Source organism: Puntigrus tetrazona, chromosome 12 (assembly GCF_018831695.1).
Source record: "Puntigrus tetrazona isolate hp1 chromosome 12, ASM1883169v1, whole genome shotgun sequence".
NCBI lineage: Eukaryota > Metazoa > Chordata > Actinopteri > Cypriniformes > Cyprinidae > Puntigrus > Puntigrus tetrazona.
Genome location: NC_056710.1, coordinates 12,103,416 through 12,127,547, shown reverse-complemented (window position 1 = coordinate 12,127,547; position 24,132 = coordinate 12,103,416). Strand labels below are relative to the sequence as shown.

The 24,132-nt window shown below is 38.6% G+C and overlaps 2 protein-coding genes across 2 annotated transcripts in view; one reads left to right on the top strand and one right to left on the bottom strand.

Moving 5' to 3' along the window:
* Nucleotides 1-14,291, bottom strand: part of spata20 (spermatogenesis associated 20) — a 34,611-nt gene extending 20,320 nt beyond the window's left edge. The window contains exons 1-13 of the mRNA XM_043253674.1: nucleotides 14,015-14,291; nucleotides 13,362-13,499; nucleotides 12,937-13,001; nucleotides 12,692-12,846; nucleotides 12,455-12,598; nucleotides 11,351-11,552; nucleotides 11,023-11,153; nucleotides 10,844-10,948; nucleotides 9,895-9,969; nucleotides 9,184-9,396; nucleotides 7,975-8,167; nucleotides 6,789-6,957; nucleotides 1,529-1,737 (exon numbers count right to left, since the gene is read on the bottom strand). Of these exons, the coding sequence (XP_043109609.1) occupies nucleotides 1,529-1,737; nucleotides 6,789-6,957; nucleotides 7,975-8,167; nucleotides 9,184-9,396; nucleotides 9,895-9,969; nucleotides 10,844-10,948; nucleotides 11,023-11,153; nucleotides 11,351-11,552; nucleotides 12,455-12,598; nucleotides 12,692-12,846; nucleotides 12,937-13,001; nucleotides 13,362-13,499; nucleotides 14,015-14,220 (2,005 nt within the window). The 5' untranslated portion in view covers nucleotides 14,221-14,291. The remainder of the gene's footprint in view (nucleotides 1-1,528; nucleotides 1,738-6,788; nucleotides 6,958-7,974; nucleotides 8,168-9,183; nucleotides 9,397-9,894; nucleotides 9,970-10,843; nucleotides 10,949-11,022; nucleotides 11,154-11,350; nucleotides 11,553-12,454; nucleotides 12,599-12,691; nucleotides 12,847-12,936; nucleotides 13,002-13,361; nucleotides 13,500-14,014) is intronic.
* Nucleotides 14,292-14,772: 481 nt separating this feature from the next.
* Nucleotides 14,773-23,670, top strand: dhx8 (DEAH (Asp-Glu-Ala-His) box polypeptide 8). Its single transcript, XM_043253672.1, has 23 exons — nucleotides 14,773-14,927; nucleotides 15,308-15,393; nucleotides 15,493-15,565; nucleotides 15,678-15,769; nucleotides 15,859-15,965; nucleotides 16,063-16,440; nucleotides 16,529-16,673; nucleotides 16,910-17,113; nucleotides 17,227-17,314; nucleotides 17,470-17,567; nucleotides 17,693-17,840; nucleotides 18,418-18,599; nucleotides 18,684-18,878; nucleotides 18,977-19,162; nucleotides 19,745-19,955; nucleotides 20,050-20,231; nucleotides 20,779-20,919; nucleotides 21,004-21,159; nucleotides 21,322-21,459; nucleotides 21,552-21,680; nucleotides 21,791-21,987; nucleotides 22,262-22,441; nucleotides 22,527-23,670. Exons 1-23 carry the CDS (start codon nucleotides 14,819-14,821, stop codon nucleotides 22,744-22,746), a joined length of 3,645 nt encoding a protein of 1,214 aa, XP_043109607.1. The 5' UTR covers nucleotides 14,773-14,818; the 3' UTR covers nucleotides 22,747-23,670.
* The last annotated feature ends 462 nt before the right edge of the window (nucleotides 23,671-24,132 follow it).

The following is a 24,132-nucleotide window of genomic DNA, read 5'->3' as shown; positions in this document are numbered from 1 at the left end:
GGCTAATTATTTTAGTTCACTTTTATCTATCTTTTTTTTTTTAATCAAACTAGGCTTAATGTTAGAACTGATGTATACCAATGTGACTATTAAACAATATCAAACTGTAAAGTGCAGCCTGAATAAGCAGTCTTTTGGACTTGATTCAAAACACTAAAAAAACTTTACCGAACCCAAATTTTGAACGGATGTAAAGCAGCTTTTTAAAATGCATCCTGTCCTTGTGTGGAAGCGAAAAAGCTAAATGAGCGACTATGATCATTATCATGATTTTCAAACTCATATTGTTGAATTTCCCAGGAGGACCTAAACACAGCTTCATATGAGGTCAATATGGAAAATAGGCTTTCTATGAAATAGAAAATACAAAATGAAAATCTTTGAAGGGCTCGAGCCCAAAATAAAGAAACCCAATAGCTTAAAAAAAAAAAATAGTGGCTACACTGCCTGCAGTTCTTACGAAATGAAAAAGCTGACTCGTTTTGATTTTGTCTAGTTTGGGCAAGGCGTAAAATGTAGAGTGGCAGATGCTTTGGGAGGCAATCCGTCTTCCACCGACAGAGAAAGGTGAAGGGACTCGGTTCTGACACGTGACGGCACCGCATGGCTTCTAATGGAGCCAACTCGGCACGCTTGGCTCACTATATAATGGCCCAGTCACTCAGAAAAGATGAAAAATCTGTCTTATGTCCATTTTAATTTATCAGAAGCAACAACAAAAACATAACAGTTAGCTTTCTCGGCCCTCATCCATATCTCATTGGTGTCAGTGCCATTTTCACAGTGCCATCAGTCATGGCCCAGGCACGCTGGTGCGACTATTCGCTCACATCAGCTCGTACTTCCAATTCCTGCTGAGAAAATATGGAGCCAAGCCATTCGGGACATTAAGCCCCGGCACTTATACACTTCAAAATTATGTGTGCGGATCTTTTTCTTTTTCGTATTGTCGTGGGAGACAAAAAAAAGAATGAAAAATCACTCTCTCATACCGAGTCCATAGCAATGTCACGCAGAAAGGTGATGAATGGCGCACAGTGTGAAATAAAAGGGATCTGGTGTTACTTCAAGGAAATATCAATTGCTTTAACAAAGCAGGCTTTGATGTACTCAATCGGCCTTCTATATTGGTCAAGTTCTACCCAGAAACACAGAGATATTGAAATTCATCAGAAGATGGACTGAAAAAGAAATGGCGAGGGGGTGTGTTGGAGTAGGACAGAAAAAAAAGAGAAGGACATTACAGCATAATAGCAGACAGTGATCGGGTTACGTAAGGACAGAATGGGGCGGTTTCAGCAGGGTACGTCTGACTGAAACAGTTACCCAGACGAGGGTCCATAAGAGTCGTGGTGCTATCAGCTGTGGAGTGATGCAGAATGCAGACTGACAGCTACAGATCTTCATCATCCTTTCCGTGACTCATACCCACCCACACATTCCCAAAGCAAAAAGCCTAGATCCACAGACTTTCCACACCCTGAATACAGGGTAGTGTTACACATGATGTCACATTTCTGCTCCTCACCCTGTTTGAGAGCTAACATCAGCGTCGGATCCGAGGGGTCACTGCAGAAGTAGCCGCTGCCCTGGGAATCCCAGAAGAGCTGATCCTGCTTCAGCTGGAGTTCTTCGGCCCACTGCAGCCAGCGGACCCTTTGCGTGGCCTCGAACAGGTCCAGCAGCCCACACACCACAAAAGCGTAGTCGTCTAGGAAGCCTGCGATGGGAGACGCACTGGAGAGAACATTGTAGAGAACATTAGCAGCCAGGGTCAAGATCTTCTGTTCTTGCACAAATACAAATTCAATTTCATGTTAATGCTGGATTGACCTGCAAAATAATAACGGCAGGTTAACCTACGCTGGGTTGATCGACTGCAACTGTGGCATACTGCCAATTTACCACAGAAATAATTTAAACTCCAAAGAAACGGAAAACACATTTACAGTGATACACGTATCAATGAAAGCCTTGTAATCAAGAGATGAAGAGGGTTCACAACAGGAAATCGAAACTCATAAACTCTTTGGATGGCTTGCATTTAATGCAATCTACTTCCTGTGAATGCGCAAGAGTTCTGATTCATTAGCCGCTGTAGGTAAACAACTACAAGAAATTTTAACCAGCAGTTTAATTTTTTTTTTCATCATTTTAAAACTATTACAGTTTTATAACCAGATTAAAAACAGATATTTTGCCTTGGCAATTAGCTGAAATAAATTAAAGTAAAAAAATTGTGTCTTTTATATTTTAGAATTAACTTATTTCTGTAATGAACATTTTATTTTAAGTAACAATTTAAGGTTTTATTCATTTATATAATCCTACCCTAACATTTATAAGAGGTTGCATTATATAGATATATTATTGACGTGTATAATTTCAATGCAGCTAGTTGCAGAATTGAGTTACAAATTTACATTTTATAAAAATGTATATATATATCTTACCCTGGATCACAAAAGGTAATTTTTTTTTTTTTTTTTTTTTTTATGATCTGAGCTGAATAAATAACTTAATGGAAGATGATTATGGAAGCATATGGGTAGCATAATACATTTTGAAATAATATATAAATAACACTTTGTAATATGTAAAATGCCAATGTTTTTCTGTATTTAAATTTCCAATATATATGTGCAATGTCTAATGCAAAATGAAATTGAAAATTCTATTATATAGATTCCATTTTCCATTTCCTACACTAGTTTTGATATGCACATAAAGAAAATATTTTAACGCAATATAAGTTAAAAGGAATTAAAAAGAAAATGTATTGCCCAAATTGATGAAGACATGTTTAGCAAATATGTATGGGAATATGTGTGTGAAAAAATAAATACAGGAAAACCATTTGCCATTTTGCCTATTATATTGCAAAATGCATTATGCTACCCACATGCTTCTATACATGACCTTTACTTAATATCCTAATGACTTTTGCCATAAAAGAAAAATCTATAATTTTGACCCATAAAATGTATTGGCTATTGCTACAAATTTACCAGTGCGACTTATGAATGGTTTTGTGCTCCAGGGTCACATATATGGATGAATCACTCGCAATAAAATCAATACGATACACTGATAGGGTGAATTTCCATTTCATACAAAGTTAATCAATTGTGAAACAAGCTGGGATTATTGACGACATGCCACAAATGTAATCTACAGAGAGATACCTTTGACCTGAAACACTTTCCCCAACACCAACTCAAGATGTACAATGAGATTGAAAAGTAAAAAGACTAATGGTAATGAGCTTCAGTAATATTTCAATCATGACATTCTATGGTTAGATGTAAACCAAAGGAAGTAGGCTTTTTTACCCCAAAAGTTCTCCTAACCTTACCTGTCTAATAAAATAAGAAAGTGGGGGCAGAGCAGTCTGTTTACTAAAAGTGTATCATCTTCCTCTCTGAAGCGCTGTGTGAACACGATGGAAAAAATACACATCACACACTCACAAGGTAAAGTTACAGCATGAATTACATGCTATTTCAGTCTATTACAATTGCTCATGTCCACGTGGTACTCTTTTCTTATTTCAGAGAGCTTTGTGTTGATTTGCTGCCAGAATTGGCTGTTGCAATGACATGACATGAAATCAGAGGGAAATGTCAGACACAGTGGTTTTGTCTGTTGCTTTACTTGTATTATTAAAAGGAGGGGGAAAAAACTAAATTCTCTACTATAAAAGTGAAAGTTCTACTTATATTGGGTGAAAAAAATGGGAGCTTGGAATTACATAATTGAAGAAAAAAAGAATTTTTGTATTTATAAGTGATCTGTAATCAGTGAGCGTGACACTTTCAGAAGATTAAACAGTCAGTAAGTATAACATGCTTTACCAAAATCAAGTCGTTATGAGGTGTTCGGTGAGACGCAAAAACTAAGCTCTGTGCACTGACAGAAATGCACAACCTTTGTGTTATAAAAGCCATTTGAAATTCCTTTTGAGGTGATGTCACCATATAAGATTGCGAAAGTCTTTGAAGTTTAAAATACATTTGATTCAGATCACATCAAGACCCTTTAACCCTTGTCCTCAAACCCTTGAACAGAGGTGGCACTGTGGCCAGCTGAGTGTGAGGAAACAGATAGTGACAGGTCTGAAGATACCACAGTGTCGGCAGCAGGGCAGACGAGACGGGCCTAATGCTGGGAACTTAACCTCCATAGTTCTTAGTTCAAACAACTGTCATTCCAATAGATAAAAAAATGTCACGAGGTGCCTGTGAAAAGAGCGCCCTCATCATCTGACCCCACCATGTCATTGCCTCCAGCTGTCAGATCTAATTTACTATTCATATGTCATGTAAAATAAGTGGCAGGTGAATTTGGATGCAAACCTGGTGACTGGGTACTAAAGATTTGTGCTTCAAGGGTCTTTGGTTAAACCCAAGGAGGTCTATAATACCTAAAAGTCTGTTGTGTCAGTGACAGTACCTCAGATGGAAGTGTGAGCACAAAATGGTAAAATATCTATTATAACAGAAATAAGTATGAGTCTAGATGGTTATGGCATCTAGCAGCAGGAGCTAAATGGTCCATGCTAACTAGACCTTTATTGGACCATGATGTAAGTTTCTTCTCAGATATTCTCGACCCACAGCTGGGTTTATGAGTTCAGAGAAAAAATATGACTGCTCTGTTTCGGTTTCTTCTCAGTAAGACAACAAAACAAATCAGACTGCCAGTCAATTTTTAATGAACAGCTCTCCCTGGATTTTTCCATTCCCTCCTTGTTCGTTCTCTCTATTCTCACCAGGTGATACAGTCTCTTCAAAGTGCAGCAAAGCCACATCATAACTTCCACACAAACCTGTCAGGAGACCGAAGCTATAAAAAAAGAACCTAACCTCTATCTATCTCAAGAGCCAGAAGGCTTCTTGTTCCAAACTGATAGATCTACTCACAATGTAGTATGATTTTTTTTATACAGCTGAACAAGATTTGGACCATTTGCCACATTCCTTGGAATAACAGCACAGCCACTGGATGGTTCATGAATAATTCACCTGGCACTACATTTTTACCTGGCCCAGATACTATAGCATATTTCTTCTATTACAATAAAAGGCCCTTAATTCCATTTGAGAGCTACAACAGTCAGGTAACCTGTCTCGTTCTTATCAAACATTCATGCCAGATTTCTCTCTAAATGTTTTCACTGCATGGCACAGGGCTCTTAAAGGATTAGTTCACCCCAAAATGAACATTCTGTCATCATTTACTCACCTTCATGTCGTTCCAAACCCACATGACTTTCTTTCGCAGAAGACAAAGGCAAAGGCTGTTTTCCATGCTCTTTTCCAGGCAATTACAATGAACAGGGTCTAAAGCTTTCAAGCTCTAAAAAGCACCATAAAAGTATAATAAAATTGGTCCATATGACTCACACACTGTATTCCAAGTCATACGATGGATTTAAGCGCAAAAAATGTAATATTAAGCTATTATTCACAGAAAATTTTGAACTCCCCAAGGATTGTTGTCGTGATAGCTGATGTCTGATTTGTGAATGAAACCTTTATTTTTATTGAATCGATTCATTTGTTTTACATAAGCAGTCTGAACAATTCACAGGAAGGGAACATTATCTGTGAATACTGTAAATGTAATGTACTATATCTATTTAAAACTATATAAATGAACTATATTTATTGTAAGCTTTTGTGGGGTTTTTTTGGTGCTTTTGTGTCCTTTACTGAAGCTTAAAAGCTTCAACCCCAATTCACTTTAACAGCACGGAAGTACAGTTTTTTTGCATTTTTGACAAAATCTTAAAACGGCTTGAGGGTGAGTAAATATCGAAAATTTTCTTAGAACTATCCCTGTGGATGGATGTGGAACATTAAAACTGAGGAACAAAGCATGATAGTAGTTCCTCTTGAATGAATGAAATCAGGTGGCCAGAAACACAACTAATTCCCTAGTAATTCATCTTCTTGTTGGGATGCTTGGTAAATTATTCCCTCTGAGGGAAATCCTCCAAAGCAAATTAAAAACAAACTGATGCAGATTTGTACAGCTCCCTCATGTTAAACAGAACGGAGCGGAACTGCAAGAAAATCATCCAAAGCTAAATTCAAAGTATAATGGGCCAATCAGATGATTACAAGAGGGAGTGCTTCTCATTAAACACTATGTGATGTGACAACATGACAAAGCTATTTCATCATTAGCCCACTGCGGAACAATCAATGAAAAACATATGAAAACAGCAAGTTGAAATCAGTTATAAATGGTGTGCGGGTTAACTCATAAAAACCAGCGTGACCTGAGAAGCACACTCAGCATTGTGGGATGACCGATGTGCTGACACAGTGTGTTAATGAGAGGTACAAATGAGAGGTTACCCCAAGAATGAGGCCAGTGAAATTGTGTGTCTGTGGGCGATTTCATACGTGAAAAGCTTTGTATTGTGCTGATTCTGGGTCATTTCTACATTGGCAGGATATGTGCCAAAGCAATTAAGACCTGGATGCAAGACTAAATGTGTGCTAGTTTTCTTGGCCTACTGTGAAGGCACATAGTGTTATTTTAGTGGCATTTATATAATATTACAACATTTTTTAAAGATTTGAATTAGTTATGTTCAGCTATTTTGTTATTTTTATTATTATTTTTATATTTAACTTTAGTTTTACAAATTTCAGTACTTCAACTCATTCTTAGTTCAGTCAGTAGCCAAAAATGCATTTTACATTTTCATATAAATTTAAGATTTTAATAGTTTTAGGTGTAATGATTAATATCAAAAAACAAAATATATTCCTTACACTTGCTCCACCTCCATATTATTTCCACGATAACAGGAATGGAGAATCCTCTGGCCCGCTTCGTCCCACAGGTGTTCTTGGAGAAAACAAGCTGCCCTCTCAGCTCTTTCCAGCAGAGCCTTGTCGCCCAGCACGGCTCCGACACGTGCAAACCCGGACAACATCAGCCCTGACCAACCAAAGAAATGAGAGCGGACACAGATCACAAGCTTTGGAAAACTGAACCGTGTTCAATTTAGGAAACAATTTCTTGAAATGACGAAGCAATTTTCTGCCTGTGGTTTCTCCAGCAAAAGTACTTGGACTTGCTTATGTAAAAATGTCTGCCTTTCAGATAATGAGAAAGAGTTAAAAACATTTTGATAAAGGGGCAATAGGTGCCAGTCAAGACAGAGGAGTTTTGAAAGGAGACATTAAGAATATAAGATCTAAAGTACAATGTGTTCGGAGGGCTGGGGTTCACTAACAATAGTCTCGTCAGAGCTCCATGCGCCTGTAGCCCTGACATGTCTCACAGCTATGCAAGTGGGCCTATCAGGTTTGATTAATGCGAAGAGTTACTCTGCAGGTAGCAATATCCAGTCGGTATGAATTAAGAATGTAATGGAGCGTAGCTCTGGAAGGAACAGTTTCATTAAACAATGTCTCAGGCTTTCTTTAATTAAGATATCAGCTCATTAGTCACTATTCTTCGAGAGCTTTTGTCAGCCAGAGCTCCAAAGGGGCTTTGGCACCCCTCGAAAGGCTTTGATATACTTTCATTAAAGACAACGAGGGCAAAGACCACAACCCAAAGGTCCCCTCAGTGGGCTTTAAAAGGCTTGGCACCACATCTAAGCGCCCCATGAAAGAACTTATAGTCCTGCTATTAAAGCAAACCCAGTCAAAAAAAAAACATTTACGGAGCTCGTCGAACACTGGAACTTGTTCGCAAAGCGAAATCAATAAAATCGTAAGGATAGGAATGGCGTACATATAGCTTGAGGGGATGAAGGCATTTAGAATTTTCTTCATGGCTCAGTTTCACATTGATTAATTGATGGCTGTTTCCATTTCAAAACACTCTATGAAAAGCAATTAACTGTAATTAGAGTCTTTTCCTGGTTCAGTGCTCTGGGATCTCCTGTAGTATATTACTGGCTGACACATTTACTTTTTTCCCCCAATCAGGACGCGGGAAACCTACCGTTCCAAGAAGCTAGCATTTTGGTGTCCAGGTGAGGAGGTGGGCGTGCTTTTCGCACCTCGGCCAGCTTGGCCCTGGCATCGGACAGCAGCTCGGACAGTTTGTCCAAACTGATGCCAAAGTGAGCAGCGGTGAGTTCCACTGAGTAACGCACAATCAGCACATTTTGACCCTGCAGCTCTCCATGGGGGTCCTACAAAAACACCAAGTAACAAATCAGTAGATGCGCATAATAAAGAAAAATTCCTGCCATTAAAAACTAATTTGCATTCCTGCAAATTCCTGCCATTAAAAACCTGCTTTGTTCACAAATAAGGTGTTGTTCAGGTTAAAGGGATACTCCACGCCAAAATGAAAATAACTGCCCTGAGTTAAGTCTTCCGCTGTTTTAGAGAGTATAACAATGCATACACAAGAGTAAAGAAAGCCTATTACATTCATGCGCACTTTCCCCGACCGTAAACAACAATGATTATGTCAAATCTGCCCTTAAGTCTCAATCTCCAAAATGGCAGAAGACGTAACACAAGGAAGAAGAATGGTTCATTTAATTATGCTGTAATAAATTATGCTATTTTTGTTTTCTTTGCGCAATAAAAGTATATTCTCATAGCATTGCAAAATTTAAGTTGAGCCACTGATGTCACATGAACTGTTTTACCAATGTATATACTACATTTTTGGAGCTGGGAACATTTGTGTTGATGTCTATGGAGGGTCAGGTGGCTCTCTGATTTCAACAAAAATATCTTAATTTGTGTTCTGGAGACGAACAAAGGTTTTACGGATTTGGAACGACATGAGGACGAGTAATTAATGACAGAATTTTCCCTTTTGGGTTAGCTAACCCTTTAAATGCTAACCACTGAATTTCATTCATTATGCTAGAATGTATTTTTTAACATTAGTGAAGTAAGCATCTACTAAACAAAACTGCAAACTAGAAACTCTTTAGTAGCTGAACTCTAAACTTGCTAATTATTTTCAGAATTATTTGGTTATTTTTGGATACATATTTATATATATTTCTGAACAGCAAGGAAAAAAAAAACATGCTATAAGGTAATGGAAGAAACAGGTCACTACACATAAAGATTATTGATAATCAATCCAAATTAATTCTTCAATACATTAACCTTTTTTTTACATTGTAGCAAAGAATTAGATTGAAAAGGTTCTGGCTCTCATAAAAGCCTCATATTCCCAAACCTGAGTGGGGTCCACGTTGCCTTGTTCTTTCACACCATAATGATGCATGAAGACATCCGCCTGTGTTGCACCTCCTGCGGCGCCTTCCACGATGTCAGGAAGCAGCTCTCTGATCTCTCCTGCTGTCCACACACAAAACGCTCCCTCTCTCTTCTCAGTGGATTCCACCGTAGGAAAGGAATCTGCATCCTCAGCGCTATAGAAGCCGCCAGACTGCAGAGGGCAGCACAATGCTCATAATCAAATGTCTCTTATTTATTTTTTGCCACTTGTATCCTGCTTTCGAAGGTACACTGTGGTTTCTTGGGGGGGATCATTACTTCTCGGGGACAAGTTATCTTGTTAAAACATGTGACTTTACATAACTTTAACACACAGTGAACTTCTGGTTGTTATTTACAGAATAATAACAAGGGGATGATTTATAGTACAGAGAAGACACACACTGTAACTCTCACAACCAAAATATGATAGATAAATAAGGTTCGAGGGAAGCATTGTTGGTACCTAATTACTTCATAAATTTGAGGGGGTTTTAATTGTGCGTGTCATTAAACTATTCATCATCACAAGATGGCTGGCACCCAATGCTGGACGGTGAAGGTGGGTTGACCTCAAAAAGGACTCTGACCTCAGTGCTTTTGTGGGCTGGTGCTGATTCAGCGTGACTGATGCCAAATGTGGGATCTAATGAGGGAGAAGAAGACTCACCTTGTCACTTAGGTCTCTGGAGACATAAAGCAACACGTCACGAGCCACATCTGCAAACAGGCGTTCCCCAGACACCTGCAGAAATCAACAGCTATAATAACACCACACCCAGCCAAACCAATGCCACATATACAGCTAGAAAGTATCGGTTGATTCATTATACAAATCTCAAAAACATCTTAAAAGGACATTCACACAAAACTGAAAAACATGCTGAAAATGTACTCTTAGGCCATCCAAGATATAGATAAGCTTGTTTCTTTATTAGAACACATTTGGAAAAACAAATTACATTACATCACTAGCTCTACAATAGATGCTCTGCTGTGAATGGGTGCCGTATAAATGGTAGTTCAAACACCTGATAAAAGCATCAACTATAAAAAACGTTCTCCGCTCTCAAATCTAAATCCATCTACATATTTGTCTAAAACTGTTTCGGACTGTTTTCACTTGTAAAGCCTGATCAGTGCACATTTTCCTGATTCAGATTGCTTTTCACTGGAGAAAGCAATATTAAAAATAGAGGGCTAATACTTAAAAACATCTTGATAAATGTATTACAGGCAAGTCGTGTGGATTATTATGATGTTTTTATCAGCTGTCTGGACCCTCATTCTGATGCTACCCATTCACTTGAGGGTCAATTGACGGGCAGGTGATGTAATGCTATATTTTTGAATATTGAAACAAACTCGTCTACACATCTTGGATGTCCGAGGGTGAAGAAATGTTCATTTTTGGGGTAAACTATTTCTTTAACTTGAGATTTTGATAGATAACCACAGAATAAGCAACATATAACGATATAGCAAACAGAATACAGTACAGAGTTTCATTATTACTTTCTAAACATAAGCAATTACCAAGAGAGATAAGAATCGCAGAAAATACATCCTATATTAAAACATATAAAACACAAAGAGTACCCCCACAGACATATTCCCACCTGATAAGCAGTGATATAGGCTACAGCAAGCTGGCCTTGGTCATATAACATCTTTTCAAAATGAGGAACATGCCAGGAGGAGTCTGTGGAGTATCTGTGAAAGCCCTGAAAGAAAGAAGATTATTATGTTTGGTTATGTAATTAAAAAGGGAAGAACTGAAATCATTTTTGCATGTCACCTGTGCCACATGGTCATGAATACCCCCCAATGCCATCATCCGGAGAGTGTGAAGGGTCATTTGCAGCGCTTCTGCTCCCTCAGAGCTGGCACGATTTACTGCCCAAAATGACATCAGGAACATCAGGTTCACTGGAGAAAAGAAAAACACAAGGCCATTCTACATTATTAATGCGGATGCATATTTGACAGGTAATTAACTCACAAGACAGCTGGTCAACAGGATATTGGGTTTAATCGACTCCGTTCTAATAACAAATGAATGACAGACTGTAAATGTACAGGTTTTAGTGATAAATCTTTTCTGTTCATCCCAGTGTTTTGTTTACCTGGTGAAGGGAACTTCGGAGCCTCTCGAAAACCTCCATATTCTTCTTCGTATGAGTGAGCCAGCTGCTGGTAACATCTGCTGGCAACATCTGGGCCGGATGGAAGAGTTTCTCCAGGGCTTGCAGAGATTTCTGTCCCCTTCCTGAGGGCTTCCAGTACTCTCTCTCCACTAGACTCCAGGGTTTCTCTGTTGCTCTGCCACTAAAACACGGGTATGAAGTTACTTAGACATCAGTGCAGTACTGTACATGGTTTTCAAATTTTGGATGCTATTGTCAATAGAAAGAAAGCTATTTATTTGTATAAAGAACCCTTTATACTGTGAAATATTTTTAAACATACAATACTGTTTAAAAGTTTTTGAAGGAAAGCTATGCTTATGTTCCACAACTATTGCTCACTAGGGGGCGTTGAATACAGGGATTTACATTTTAATACATGTACGTTTAAATGCAGAATTTTTCTAAAAAATTGATTAAAAATATTAAAGTTGTGAACAGTTACTGCAAAAACCCTGAATTTTTTTTCCAGGATCCTTTGATAAATAAATAAAAAAATCAAAATAACAGCATTTATCAGCAACAATGTAAACGTCACTTTTGATCAATGCATCTTTGCTGAAAATGTATTATTTAGTATTAAGTATTATTTTACTTTTTAAAAACTTTGAACAATACTTTTTCAAAAAATACATTCAGTCTTATCTAAAAAAAAAAGTTTTCTCTCTATCAATTTGATATTTTTATGTCTAAATAAAATAAAAATAAAATAAAATAAAATAAATCAAATAAAATAAAAACACAAAACATGTAATATACTAACATAATTGTAATAATGTCCAATTTGTTAAATGCTACCTTATTTTGTCATTATTATACTTTTCCACAGACCCCTTAGCACCTTCTTGTGGCTACCTTACAACAGTTTGAAAACCCCTGCCCTAACAGCTTCTGCTCACTAGAGGGCCTTAGTGTACAGGGAAAAATAATAAATACATAGATAATTCATCCAAATAATGAATATATAACAGACATATATTATATAAATAAAAACGAATAATCTAAAATAAAATATATAAGAAATGTATATAAGAAATCTCCTACTTGTCCTATAATTCGTAAAAGCACAGTTTTCAGTCCAGGTCTTCTTCCACTGTCTCTGGGTGGGAAGTAAGTGCCACCTATGAAAGGCCTGAGATCTGGAGTGAGCCAAACACTCATTGGCCAGCCACCACCACCACTTGTTGCCTGGGGAAAAAAAAAGCAATCACCTTATTTTAATTATACATGACAGTTAGTAAGTTATGGAGTTGACAACACATGATTTCAACTGGTCCAAACCTGCACAAATGTCATGTAAACTTTGTCCACATCAGGCCTCTCCTCTCTGTCCACCTTTATACAGACAAAGTTCTCACTGAGGATTTTTCCAATCTCCTCATCTTCAAACGATTCCCTCTCCATCACATGACACCAGTGACAGGTGGAATAACCCACTGTAAGCAAGAATAAACAGGAAAGACTGTAATATGTAGGCTTGTGCGTTAAATAACATTAAAAAAACGACACGTCTTCTTTCAAGTCACCTGAAAGAAAAATAGGCTTGTCTTCGCTCTTCGCTTTGTCAAACGCTTCTTGTCCCCAAGCATACCTGGTAAAGAAAAAAAATGGAACATTATTAAAGAAATACTTGGTAAAATAAATCAGGCATTATCTAAACCTGGCCTGTATTTAAGTCAACACAAAATACAGCATTGAATAATTGTATAAAAGAAAGTGCTGACAAATATCACAGTATAATGTATTTGTAATTTCAATTTTGTGTTCTATTTAAAATTTTAATTTGCTTGTTTGTTTTTTTAAGAGCAATTGCACTAATACAGGGTAACACAATAATACAGGAAAAATACAGGTAAATTATATGATCTTATCTTGGACAGTTTCTCCAAAAATTAATAATCTGAACTGATTTTGTGTTCACAGAAAGCCACAAGATGTCAGAGCCCCTCACCAATCCACAGGGTTGTGTGCATGTTGTAATAGGTAGGAAGACTTCTCTTTACTCAGGCGATTGGTGTGTTTTGGGGTCTTTATTGTGTCCGGTCCATCGCTCCCAGATGCCATGCTGAAGAAAACCGTTCCCGAAGACCTAAAACAATCGTAGGATATCTATGGTGAATAATTCATATTAAAATGATTTAATTGAGTGCCGCTGCTCACTGGGGACCTTAGTAAACAAAAAATATAAAAAGAATGGTTTAGGGAACTTTTCAGACGGCTGTCGAGCTAAGGCCAGCTTAAACTGGTCAGAAAACCAGTTTAGGGAAGGATATGACTGCTTTTATTTGTAAACAAAGTTGGGAAAAGTCATGGCATGGGGTTTCACTGCATATAAACAATAGCTGAGTCTAATAACATATTAAGCTGTCTGTCTATACAGCATTTTGCATGAATTCAATATTCATATTTGCCCTAGACAGCATTTTTGGCCATCAGCTTACTAGGTTTTATACATATAACCGTTTTGCAACATACAATCAAGGTATCAGTGTTAGCTCCGGCGCTAACGAAGCCTACATCGTTTTATAATCGGTTGTGCAAGCAGGCGATCGGACATGAAGCACTGGGCCTGGGAGCACGACGGTGTCAGAGGTCAGTGCCTACCTGAATCTGTCCCAGGACGATCTGGTACTGGCAAGCACTGACTTCTGGCCAAACCGGAGGGCTTGTGGTAGTCCAGAGCACCGGCTGTTACATAAAGTATGAGGACTGTGTTTTCGCAGAAGGGATCCGGTGAAGAGCCTGGCCTGTGCGATGTGTTTGGTGGAGGTTGACGATGTAGACCATGCGAGACCCAGTCTCAGCATCATAGATCCGCACCGAGCTGCTCGACGTGAGGATTCACGCAATGCACTGTCAGTGGAGCGACCCGAAACTCATATTTGCGCCACTAGATGTCGCCCTAGATCCGTTATAAGTGATATCAACATAGCAAGGTTTTGGTCTCCTTCGGCGTTCTCCCTTAACTGAACTTTTCGAGGCCAGAGTTCTTTCCTCATTATCATCGATAGTCTTCAGGTTACGTTGAAGCTAACGCAACAAAAAAAATTGCTGACAAATTTTTAACCAAACGTCACAGTATAAATGTTTATTTTTAATCATATTTTGTGTTATTCTAATTAAAGCAATTAAATTAAAATGTAATGCATTATCTCCGTGTGTGTGGAAGAGATAATAAATAAAGGGCTATTTTATTAATACCATCGGTTTTTTTAGTACGTGTTTTAAAAACTATAACAGTTAATTTCGTCTTTACAGGTTTGGAAATCCGATTTGTCCCCCTTCAGAACAATTTCTCATTTGACCGTTAGAGGACGCTAGTAATGTAACCCGGAATTAGAAGTTACGGGACAAGAGGAAGAGCTGCAACTTTCTTCCGGTAAAGGAAACAACAACGTTGCTGAGAAGATGGCAGAGATCGGGGAAGACGAGCTTAAAAAGCTCGAATATTTGTCTTTGGTGTCTAAAGTTTGTACTGAGCTTGACAACCATTTAGGAATCAACGATAAGGACCTTGGTGAGTTTATACGTTTGACTTGTGTTTGTGTACAAACTGGAAAAACCCGTATGTTTGTGTTAATAAATACAACTTAGTCACCCTTTAATGCTACACCTTTCGTTTATTTAAAATCCCATTATATGTATAAAACAACGGCTGGATTATGCCAGTAACGTGGTTGTATCTCTGTGTGGTACAGTTGCGTTGCTTGTTGTTTCTTTGAAAAGTGTCTTTGTCGCTGAAGCTGTTAAAAGGTTTTACGATAAACAATCACTTTATTAAAAGGTGTTTTGGGTAAGACTGTGATTACAGCTGTATATTTTACAAAGGGTCTGTTTATAAAAGACAGAGGGACTTTGTGTATGGAAGTCTGTAGTAACGGTCTGTGTGTTTTTCAGCTGAGTTTGTTATCAGTCTTGCTGAGAAAAACCCAACCATTGATGGATTTAAGTCAGTGCTGCATAAAAATGGAGCCGATTTCACAGTAAGGATTTCTTCTGTCAAAAAATGAGCTCCTTCAATTTTGTGTGTTGTAATGGGTTTTTAGAAATATCTAACCCGCAGTGTAATTTCTGTCCTGTAGGATTCACTCGTCAGCAATTTGCTTCGTCTCATTCAAACCATGCGTCCTCCTGCAAAAGTATCTACCAGTAAAGGTAAGGGCAGTTAGAGTAGCAGTTTTGAACATCTTCAGGCCATGCGTCTGCTTTTTTTTTTTTTCTCCATATCTTCTGATGATGTTTTTCTCATGTGATTTTTATTTTACAGCCTCTCATGCTGTGGCTAAGCCAAAGAGTGAAAAGGACAAGCTGAAAGAGCTGTTTCCAGCTTTGTGCAGACCCGACAATCCTTGTACTAGGGTAATTCTATACGTACATTGTCTGTATAAATATCTACACTGTGTTTTAAATCGACAGTAATCATAAACCGTATCTGCTCTTCTAATCAGAATATGCTGGATGAGGATGATGTGAAAGTTGCTGCTGATGCCATGAAAGAGTTGGAGATGTTTATGCCCAGTGTTAGCGGTACAGAACCTAGCAGCAGTAAACACAGGTGAGGAACTTTAACGCAAAATTTATGCCATTACATCTGCAGTGATTGCCCCTTTGCGTCATGTTGCATTTTAACGTGTACCTATCATCTGTCTTAGATCTGAAACCGGCAACAGCAGTAAAAAGAAGCGGAGGAGCAGAAGTCGGAGCAGAGACAGAGATAGAGACAGAGATAGAGATAGGGACAGGGATAGGGATAGGGAAAGAGACAGAGACAGACGGAGACGCCATCGCTCTCGCTCCCGTTCCAGATCTCGATCTAATGAGCGAGACCGAAGGAAGCGCAGAAGCCGCTGGCACTCTCGCAGCAGGTCCAGGAGTCCTGCCCGTGGAGACAAAGACAAAGGTTCAGACCGCTGGAAGGACAAACATGTGGACCGGCCCCCTCCAGAGGAACCGTCCGTGGGGGATATCTACAATGGCAAAGTCACCAGTATTATGCAGTTTGGCTGCTTTGTACAGTTGGAAGGCCTCAGGTATGTTTTAAAAGTAAATTACTTTTAAGGCTATTAAAATTGATTTGAGTGTATATGATCTAAAAAAAATTATCTTTTTGTCTTAAAGGAAACGTTGGGAAGGCTTGGTCCATATTTCTGAGTTAAGGAGAGAGGGTCGAGTAGCAAATGTGGCAGATGTGGTCAGCAAAGGTCAAAGGGTCAAAGTCAAGGTGTTGTCCTTCACTGGATCCAAAACAAGTCTGAGTATGAAGGTGAGTCTCAAGATTCTGAATATTGAGATTCAGCCACAAAACATATTTTTTTGAATTTGGTTAATTACAACAATGTTTCTAGTGGTTATAGTGGTAGTAATAATAACAGTTTTAATATAGTCTTTGTTTTGTTGTCTTTATAAAGTTTTGTGCTCAATATAGGCATATTACATATAGGCAGATCAGTGTGCATTGTTTTTGGGCTGATTTTTGCTGGTCTTTCTTTCTTTTACAAGGATGTTGACCAGGATACTGGTGAAGACTTGAACCCTAACAGGAGGAGAAATGTGGGCGGAGAAGGTCAGGAAGAGTCCACAATGAGGAATCCTGATAGACCTACAAACCTGAACCTGGGGCACGCTCCAGAGGTAGAGGATGACACACTGGAACGCAAAAGACTCACCAAGATCTCTGATCCAGAGAAGTGGGAAATTAAACAGGTGCGTGGTCATCTTTTATATGAAATTGAATACATGTCATGTATTCCATGAAACATAACAAACATGCATTACATTATTTTTATATTTTAATATTGTGATCTGTCTCTTCTTAGATGATTGCTGCCAATGTGTTGTCTAAAGAGGAATTCCCAGACTTTGATGAAGAGACGGGAATTTTGCCTAAAGTAGATGATGAAGAAGGTATGAGTTGGGTTATTCTTTGTCTAAACTCAGTATTCTTATCATACCAATAAAGAAAATCCAAGTTCCCATCACAAAAAAAATGTTTTTGTTGGAACACCTCTAGCTGCCTGAGCAGCCATCTCAAATTTTGTCTGTTATGATTTGTCTGTCAGATGAGGACTTGGAGATTGAGCTGGTGGAAGAGGAACCTCCATTCCTCAGGGGACATACCAAACAGAGCATGGACATGAGTCCTGTCAAGATTGTCAAGGTAGGTGAAATCTCTCTCTACAGCTGCCCAAGCAGTTTGGGAAGCAAGGCTATTGATTTCACAAATCTGGACCTATTGTGTGTTTTGTTTTTATAACCTTTTTATCTATTCTGTTTTTCTGGCAGAACCCAGATGGATCTCTCTCCCAAGCAGCCATGATGCAGAGCGCCCTGGCCAAAGAGCGACGGGAAGTGAAACAGGCCCAACGGGAGGCTGAAATGGACTCAATCCCAATGGGCCTTAACAAACATTGGGTGGACCCCCTTCCTGACGGTAAGACATTCAAACTTCATCCCAGCTTCATGTGAATAAGGAATGATGTTGCACTTCAATTCAGGAAGTCAAAATGGATGTAAGATGTCTTTTAATCTTAGCAGCATAGTTGTAGATTTTTATTGGTAAATAGTACTTTAAAGCATCAAGATATCAGACTTGAATCATATATCTGACTTTGATTAGAAAGCTCTAAAACTCCTAAATTGCATGGAATAGAAAACCTGTCTAACTAAGTATATATTGAAGTAGGATTGTGTAAGTAAACTGAAGTTTTGCAGTTCGTGTTCTTCAGTTAAAGAAAAGAACAAACGGTTATGTAATAAGAAAGACAATGATAATTCCAGATAAACTTCCTTCCTATTTGTTCATACTGGGGTTTAGGGAGTTCTCTGATAGGGAGATCTGATTTCCTGAGCTCTGCTATCGTGGCAGATGGTGGCTGGTCTGCACATAACAAGCCTATCTCTGATGCTCGTATGCCCTCTGGCTTTGCATGAGCTCAAGTCTGTTATCATGTTTGTGCATCTCTAATAAATGCTTTTTTTCTGTCTTCACACGCTCACCATCCATACAGCCGACGGCAGGCAGATAGCTGCCAACATGAGGGGCATAGGTATGATGCCCAACGACATCCCAGAATGGAAGAAACACGCTTTTGGTGGCAACAAGGCCTCCTATGGGAAAAAGACTCAACTATCCATCCTAGAGCAAAGAGAGAGTCTTCCTATCTATAAGCTGAAAGAGCAGCTCATTCAGGTGCGACTTCAACTGATACGCGTTTTTATACTGAACTAGTTTTCAGTTTGGTTGTTCATAGATTGAATCATTGTGTCTTTACAGGCTGTCCATGACAACCAGATCCTAATTGTGATCGGTGAGACGGGCTCAGGAAAGACCACTCAGATCACTCAGTACCTAGCTGAGGCTGGATACACCACACGGGGGAAGATCGGGTGCACACAACCCAGAAGAGTGGCAGCCATGTCTGTGGCTAAAAGAGTGTCAGAGGAGTACGGTTGTTGTTTGGGTCAAGAGGTATATGCTTGTTTATATTAATGTTCATAACATTGGCAACCATGATGTAACTTTTGACCACAGCAGTTTAAAATGGATCTCTTTCTGTGTCTGCGCAGGTTGGCTACACCATCCGTTTTGAGGACTGCACAAGTCCTGAGACTGTCATCAAGTACATGACGGACGGTATGCTGTTAAGAGAGTGTCTTATTGACCCTGATTTGGGCCAGTATGCCATCATTATGTTGGATGAGGCCCACGAGAGAACCATTCACACAGATGTGCTCTTTGGCCTGCTCAAGAAGGTATGGTTCAGACAGAGGCTTTGTTTACACAGTCAATAATTATCCGGGCAAATAAAGATTTTATGTATTAATTTATTTGAAAAAGGGGAAAAAAAGCAATTTTGCATTGTTACAATTATTTTCTGTTTCAAATTAAATGCATTTTTTTTCGGTTTTCTATTTCAATGCCTTGTTGAAGTAAACATGAACTAAGAATGAACAATATATCTACAGCATTTGTTATTCTTAATTTCAGCATTTACATTTAAGTTGTGTTTGTTAACATTAGTTAATAGTAAGGTAACTAACATGAAAAAATGAACAACTGTTTTCATTATCTCACATTAACAAAAATTTATAAATAGTGTAATTAATACATAATTATTATTTGTTCATGTTAGATAATACATTAACTAATGTTGACAAATGACAGTGTTTTGTTTTTAAATAAACAACTTGAATTGATTTTAAAAATGTGCATGCAAGATCTATTCTTCGAACAAAACCAAGGCAAAAATGTTTGAAAGTAACCAACTTAGGTCCTTTGATTTGTCCACTCCTTTTGGGGCTCGTGTAATAGTGTCTTCTTTTTATATTATTTAGACTGTACAGAAGCGAACTGACATGAAGCTCATCGTGACATCTGCTACGCTGGACGCTGTGAAATTCTCACAGTATTTTTATGAGGCACCTATTTTTACTATCCCTGGCCGTACATATCCAGTGGAGGTTTTGTACACTAAAGAACCTGAGACTGACTATCTGGATGCCAGTCTGATTACAGTAATGCAGATTCACCTCACTGAGCCGCCAGGTAACTTTTTGCAGAGAAAATAACTTTTTGTTCATAGAAAAACTTGCAAATGCCTGTTAAAATGAGCTTCCTGTAATAAATTATTAATGTGCAGGTGACATCTTGGTGTTTCTGACGGGTCAAGAGGAGATTGACACTGCCTGCGAGATCCTATATGAACGAATGAAATCCCTCGGTCCTGATGTCCCAGAGCTGATCATCCTCCCAGTCTACTCTGCCCTGCCCAGTGAAATGCAGACCAGGATCTTTGACCCAGCACCACCTGGAAGTAGAAAGGTACCATCCATTGCTTTCTTCTCTCTGTGGTCACCTCTGACTTATAACATCGTTGGTTATGACAGAATTTGGATCTCTGTATGTAAATTAGGGGTGTAACAATTCACGTATCGTTTATCGTTCATGGTTCACAGTTCATCCAAGTGATCATTCTTATGCCCTTGTTAGTGGGGACTTTGGAGTTAGCAGAGCATGTGCGTGCCATTGTTTAGTTGTTTGGAATGCACTTAAGTGAGACAGAAGACTCGAGGTTTATATTAGTTTTTAGATTTTTTTTTTGCATATTTAATAAAAAATGTATCTGCTGATGCACACCATGTTTTATTAGTTGTCACCGGAAAATACCAACTAAAGAGGTAATTACATTGCTCCCTTTACCAAGTGCATTCCAAATGACTAAAACAGACACTCACATACTCTGCTCGCTCAGGTCCCCTCTTACAAGGGGATAAAAATGATCAGTTTTATTTTGAAAGTGCCTGTGATTCGTACGATGCACGAATCAAAGCACCCATAACGTACACTAACAAACATTCTTCTTTTTTAGGTGGTCATTGCTACTAACATTGCAGAAACGTCTTTGACAATTGATGGGATCTACTATGTGGTGGATCCAGGTTTTGTCAAGCAGAAGGTTTATAACTCCAAAACCGGCATTGATCAGCTAGTTGTTACTCCCATCTCCCAGGTAACATCCATTCCTAAAGACCCAAACTACATTCAGTATACTTGTTTCCTAAGTCTTCTAAAACATATTTTTTGTGGTCCGTAGGCCCAGGCTAAGCAGCGAGCAGGCAGAGCTGGTAGAACAGGCCCTGGGAAGTGCTACAGACTCTACACAGAACGTGCCTACAGAGATGAGATGCTCACCACCAACGTACCTGAGATTCAAAGAACTAACTTGGCCAGCACTGTACTGTCTCTAAAGGTACAGTTTAACGGTTCTAAAATAGTTATCCTTTTTTTTTTTTTTTTATCCATTCACATCGAGAGAAGTTAGAAAATTAGCCTTTTTTTTTAAGTGACATGTTCCTTTTTAAAATTCTGGCATGTAGAGAGAAGCTGATAATTTTTATTTTCCTCCAATCAGGCAATGGGCATCAATGACCTGTTGTCATTTGATTTCATGGATGCTCCGCCCATGGAAACTCTCATCACAGCCATGGAGCAACTGTACACTCTGGGAGCATTGGATGATGAAGGCTTGCTTACACGCCTCGGTCGCAGAGTAAGTTTGCCTGTGCTTTTTTTTTTTTTTACTTTGGTAGCTGCTCAGTTTTCAAAATGAAGTTTTAAGTTTCTTGTCACTGTTCCTATCAGATGGCTGAGTTTCCTTTGGAGCCCATGCTTTGTAAGATGTTGATTATGTCCGTCCATCTTGGCTGCAGTGAAGAGATGCTGACCATTGTGTCAATGCTCTCAGTACAGAATGTTTTCTACAGACCAAAGGTACTCATTTAGCCCACACAGATTCACTGAACGTTTACATCACTTAAAGTTTATGTATCCTAGCCGACTGATCCTAAAGATAGTAATCATGATTTCACTCTAAATCTTAGGACAAACAAGCTCTGGCAGACCAGAAGAAGGCTAAGTTTCACCAGCCCGAGGGGGACCACCTGACTTTGTTGGCTGTTTACAACTCCTGGAAGAACAACAAGTTTTCCAACCCCTGGTGCTATGAAAACTTCATCCAGGCGCGATCTCTCAGGCGTGCACAGGATATCCGCAAACAGATGCTGGGCATCATGGACAGGTGAGGGTTTAAGAATAATAGTACAATTATACATCTTCCTCCCTTTTATTACACAACGTATGCTTTGCTCAAGCTCTTTAAAGTTGAGTGGATTGCGATTGGCTAGATGTTGCTTTATTTGCAAGTGGTTTCATTGATGGTCATTTCTTCTTGTCATTATTGTTATAGCTGACCATTCCATATTCTCGTAGAATTCAAATGATTTTTAAAACTTTACTATCCTTGGTGTGAACTGGCCTTTACACTCCATAATGAAATTTTTTTTTCTCTTCAGACACAAATTGGACGTGGTATCATGCGGTAAAGCCACAGTACGTGTACAGAAGGCCATCTGCAGTGGTTTCTTCCGAAACGCAGCCAAAAAGGACCCTCAAGAAGGTTACAGGACCCTCATAGACCAGCAGGTGGTCTACATCCACCCCTCGAGCGCATTGTTCAATCGCCAACCAGAATGGTACGTTTGCAAAAAGCTATTAACAACACAACTATTATCTATGCTGCTTGTACTAAAGCTAGTTTTACCGTGTTCTTCTTTTTAGGGTGGTGTATCATGAGCTTGTGCTGACCACTAAGGAGTACATGAGGGAGGTGACCACCATCGACCCGAGGTGGCTTGTAGAATTTGCTCCAGCTTTCTTCAAAGTCTCTGATCCCACACGCCTCAGCAAACAGAAGAAACAGCAGCGGTTGGAGCCCCTTTACAACCGCTACGAGGAACCAAATGCTTGGAGAATATCCAGAGCCTTCAGGCGACGCTAGAACTTTCACACAAGGTCCTCAAAGACTGCGAATGTCCCATACTGCTGCTGAGCAAAAGGTTGAGTTTGTGGTGTTGGCAGAGTGGAGGATTACATGGACGGAGACTAAACATGTGTAGAAAAAAGAAAAAAACCCAAGGTGCCCTATTTTTTTTTTTTTTAAAAGATAATATCCAGTATGTGAACAGCATGTTTGAATTTAATCGATGTTCCCTCAAAAATTAAAGCAGGTGTAATTTTCTGTTTAGTTTCCATGTTACCATTTAATTTTTTTATTGTCATTTTGGATATGGATGTCAGCAATTTGTATTTAAACTATCCCTAACTTTGTATTAAAGAAGCAAAAACCTAAGACATCAAAATATGAGATTATATTATCTCTGCTGTGAAGACCTGTATCAGATGCCAAATCCAGTTATTTTGATTTTTTTTTTTTTTTTCTTAACAAGCCATCCCTTTAACATAACAAATCAGTTATTTGCATTTGTATAGCACAACTCCTTTCCCAGATTCTCCGGAACAGCCCATGTGTTGTAGAATGTGTGGACAGCACATCCGTCTGGTCAGTAGATGTTGATCACTGTGCTGAGAGGGAAAGGGTTTTCATTAATTCAGTTAGTTCCTCTGTGGTGGTCTGGTCATGTATAATTGAACAGGATGTTAAGTCACTTTCACTATCATACACAGATCTCATCCTTATTTGGGACCTCTCTTCTGTTTTAATGTTTAAATTACCAACTCCGAACAGGATCAGTGCATTGGACCACAGTGAAGATTTTGTATTATAGCTCTTTTATTAGAGGAAGTGATGGGGGATGGAAATGTCCTAAAGTTTTTGATATTGTTACAGCTTATGTTCTGTCATATCTTTCAGTCATTTTGATGTAAACTTAAATTAAAATTTAAATCTTACTTTTAAAAAGTACCTTTTGAGTGGTTTCTTTTCTTTTCCACATTATTTTTGGTCACCCTAGAACAGTGTATATTGACGTTGAAGTGCAGTATCTATATTTAAAAAAAATAAATAAATAAAAAAAGCAAAATGAGGACGAAGTAAAAAAAAAAATAATAATAATAATAAAGTGGAAAAACTGGCTATTTAATTGAGCAAATTATTTTTCATGTACACAATTATTCATTCCAAGGTTCTATTATCAACATTTTATGACATCGTATTGGCGGAAGTCGAGAGCGTGCTAGGTGCTAACTATTTCTCATCTGTCAACAATGGATTACACAGCCAGATGAAAAATAAAATCTCAAAAATGTGACGAGACCAAGAAAGAAGAAAGTGAACATCGGTTTGAGAATGTTAAATCTGGGTTTGTCGCTGGAGGGAGCTGAGAGCTTGCTACGTTTTTTAACAGGTAAGTTGAAAATGATGTTG